Source organism: Morone saxatilis, unplaced genomic scaffold (assembly GCF_004916995.1).
Source record: "Morone saxatilis isolate NCDOM2014 unplaced genomic scaffold, NCSU_SB_2.0 Contig18, whole genome shotgun sequence".
In the NCBI taxonomy this organism is placed as follows: domain Eukaryota; kingdom Metazoa; phylum Chordata; class Actinopteri; family Moronidae; genus Morone; species Morone saxatilis.
In genome coordinates, this window is record NW_023339740.1 from 12,755,844 (window position 1) to 12,759,149 (window position 3,306).

Genomic DNA, 3,306 nt, shown 5'->3' on the forward strand with positions numbered 1-3,306 from the left:
ACTTCAAAACACAAACAATTTTAAACAACTTTAGATTCCAGACTTGACTGATTCAGCCACTCACAACTTCCATGCCGCCAAGGTTCACTGATGTGTCTTGAGACGCCCCAGAAGACACAGGAGTGTAGGTATTTGTTAGGGGTTCCTGATCTGCATTTAAAGACTGTCTGATGGCATCTTGACTTCGTCTTGGCCCACATACAGTCATTTCTTCAGAGGATACATTAAGCAAAAGTTTGTTCTCAGGTCTCTGGAGGATTTTCAGTGTGTCCTTTAACTGTTCTGCATTCACATTCTTGAGAGGAACAGTGAAGCCTCTGGATTCAGCTGAGCACTTCTGGACAAGGTTAATGAACTCAGAAAAAGCATAGTTTGGATTTCCATCTTGCTTGTGTGCTTCAAATGTCAGCTTCACTTCTGCCATGATTTTAACGCCACTCTCTCTCTCTATATGTTTAATTTCCTCCTTGTAGGCCTGGTTCACGTACCAGTAATGGTACATTGGGATATTAAAAGTAGATGGAAGGTCCATTGAAGCATTGTCTGGTATTTCTTCCTCCAGCTCTGGTGGTGTCAGACTAACAGACATTATTGTGACTGTTTCCCCATCTTTCCCCGTCAGAGTTTGTCCATGCAGTTTCCAAAGCTGAGCCAGGGCTTAAAAAAAGACAAACACAATATGAATTTGCCTCCAAAAGAATAAAAGAAGAGCCAAAGAAACTGAACTGCAAAAACATATTTATAGAGAAAGCTAGCCAAGATATTTACAGTATGTAAACATAGGTAGGTGATAGAAATGTACTCATACTGTACCTGAAGCCGGTGTAATCTTCATCACAACACTCCCATCTGTTGTGGCACTTAAAACTGCACAGTCTACTTCAATGAGGTTTCCACTGAACCAAGACTGGAGGAGTTGCTGTGAATCCAGTTTTAATTTCCATGGTCCACCACCCCTTGACCACTTCACACAGAGACTAACCAGCGCTTCATCTTTGTTCTGTGATGACATCATTGGAGCCTGAAAACATGTTGTATTGCCATTAATGCTACTGCATTACTAAATAAATAAATAATAAATAAACAAGCCAAAATAGACTGTCACTACTTTATAATGCTATTTTGCACACCCATTCTTATTTACTTGTGTTTGTTTTAATGCCATTTGAGTCTTCATGGGTGTATGTTTTATGTTGTTTGTGAGCCCCTAACATTTCAGTGGTCTTATAGTTTACGTATTTTAAATCAAAATAGTATTTTGATAGTATTATATGTTGTTAAATTAATTATTTAATAACATTTAAAACTATATTTAAAAAAATATAGTTTGGAGATTGGAGAGACCACTAGAGGGAGCTTGTGTACAACCATAGTACCTGTACCATAGTTTGAGAACCAGCGCACTAATGAAAACATACCTATGAATATTATATTCAATTACTGCCAGTAGATCCTCCTAAATGTCACATACTGGACCTTTAAAGGGGTTGTAAGGAGCTGAGTTTGGCCATTATTGAAGCCCAGCAATGGTGAAATTAAACTGCACGGGCCCATTTCTGTTACATTAAGTTTGTGGTAATTTGATTAAATGCATTACTAAATAATATGCATCATGTGATGACTATATAAATTAAAATCATAAATGTCTGAAACTTGACATTTCAGCAATCTTCTTCCTATAAGCCAGCGAGAATAACAAAAAGAAACACATTGCATGTAACAGTTAGGTAATCTGCCTGAATTTGCTTAATGAACACCTAGGTTAGGATGAAGCAGGGCAAACTTTTATAGGCTGTCAATTAGCTCTCCGTGTTTACTGTTTCAAGAACTTTTAACACAACGTTATGCGACAAACAACAAACACGTTATTCACTTTTTGAACAAACATACAGCCCGTAAAACATGAATTCATGAAGCATATTTACCTTCAGCTGGCTTTCGGCTCTGAACGCTGCTTCTTCCTGATAAATGAAAGTGAAACTGTTGAGGCTCCGCGAGACACGTGACCCTCACACGTGACCCTCACAGCATTAATGCAGCTGCAGACTTTACACTATTAATGAGTATTAATATGTGTTGATAAATCATATAGTACTGCACTTTAGTAGCTGACTACTGCTTAACTTTACTAAATTTCAGGGGGAAACATTGTACTTGTTACTCTACTGTTTATGGACAGCTCTAGTAACTAATTACTTTACAGAATCTGGCTATTATTAGTAAATATAATAAACAAATACATTCTGATGTGTTGTTACAGATGACGCTACCCAGCAGTATAAAGTAGTTCAGATTAGTGCTAAACAGCACACCATTAAATATCAAAAAATGTAATCACAGCTGGCTGTCCGCTGCTCACTGACGCACAGGTTTGGCATGCAAGATGTGAATAAAAAAAGCTTTATGTTTTGGTAACCATTGTTTGATCACTAGTAGATATTACAAGGCAAGAATCAAATAAAACTACATGCACACAAACACGATGTCCTATGTTGTCAACTGCTATTGCTCTACTAGTGAACAGTCTGAGCTTTAATGTACAACTTACACACAGAGCAATTTTTTGGGAGAAGCGCTCACTCAAACCACTCTTTAACTGCAACAACAACAAAACAACTTTGAGTTATATTGAGTTTAGCTTCTTTAACCTAAGTCAGTGATGTAATACATGTAGTCATCATTCAGCAGATAGTGGCCTCTCCAGTCTATAATTTTGCAGATGCACAGCATGTTTTTTTTTTTTTTTAAACACACAAGTCTATCATAGTCTGTGGTCTGTATTGTTTTACTGCAGTGGTTTCCCACAGGGCATTGGTGGTCCCTGACCTTGGTTGCCTTGTCAGCAAAGTGTTTCTGTCAGAAATGTGTCAGCCATATCTTAATGCATGTCAGAATTAACATCAGTATTTAACGTAACTACAACAAGCTTTTGCACACTTTACATTTCTAGAATTGTTTTGGACTTTATATGAATGGAAAATGACACACACCTTCTATAGTACACAATGCTTTGAGGATCAGACTCTCTCCTGGAAAGAAAAGTGAGTACTTTATGCACTAAATTACAGATGTTGTTATAAAATCTTAAAAATTGTGCAGAAAACAAGCCAAAGTGTTTCGTGTTTTGTTCACCACACGTTCTGATAAAGGGAGGAATACAGTGATGAGTCAGTGTGGATAGGTTTAGTGATTTATTGGAGTAAATCAGATCACGTGTATGGCAGACATAGTTACATCTATGGATGCAAATGCAATTCTTATACTCTTATAAATTAAAAAACTTTATCAATCAGGGAAAAATTTAGG

At 37.1% G+C, this 3,306-nt stretch overlaps 1 protein-coding gene across 1 annotated transcript in view; it reads right to left on the reverse strand.

The window, feature by feature from the left end:
• Positions 1–1,976, reverse strand: part of dtex3l2.1 (deltex E3 ubiquitin ligase 3L2, tandem duplicate 1) — a gene marked incomplete in the record, with an annotated part of 17,084 nt that extends 15,108 nt beyond the window's left edge. Inside the window, 3 exon segments of the mRNA XM_035662443.1 lie at positions 69–657; positions 814–1,021; positions 1,926–1,976. Coding sequence (XP_035518336.1) covers positions 69–657; positions 814–1,015 — 791 coding nt within the window.
• Between the last annotated feature and the right edge of the window lie 1,330 nt (positions 1,977–3,306).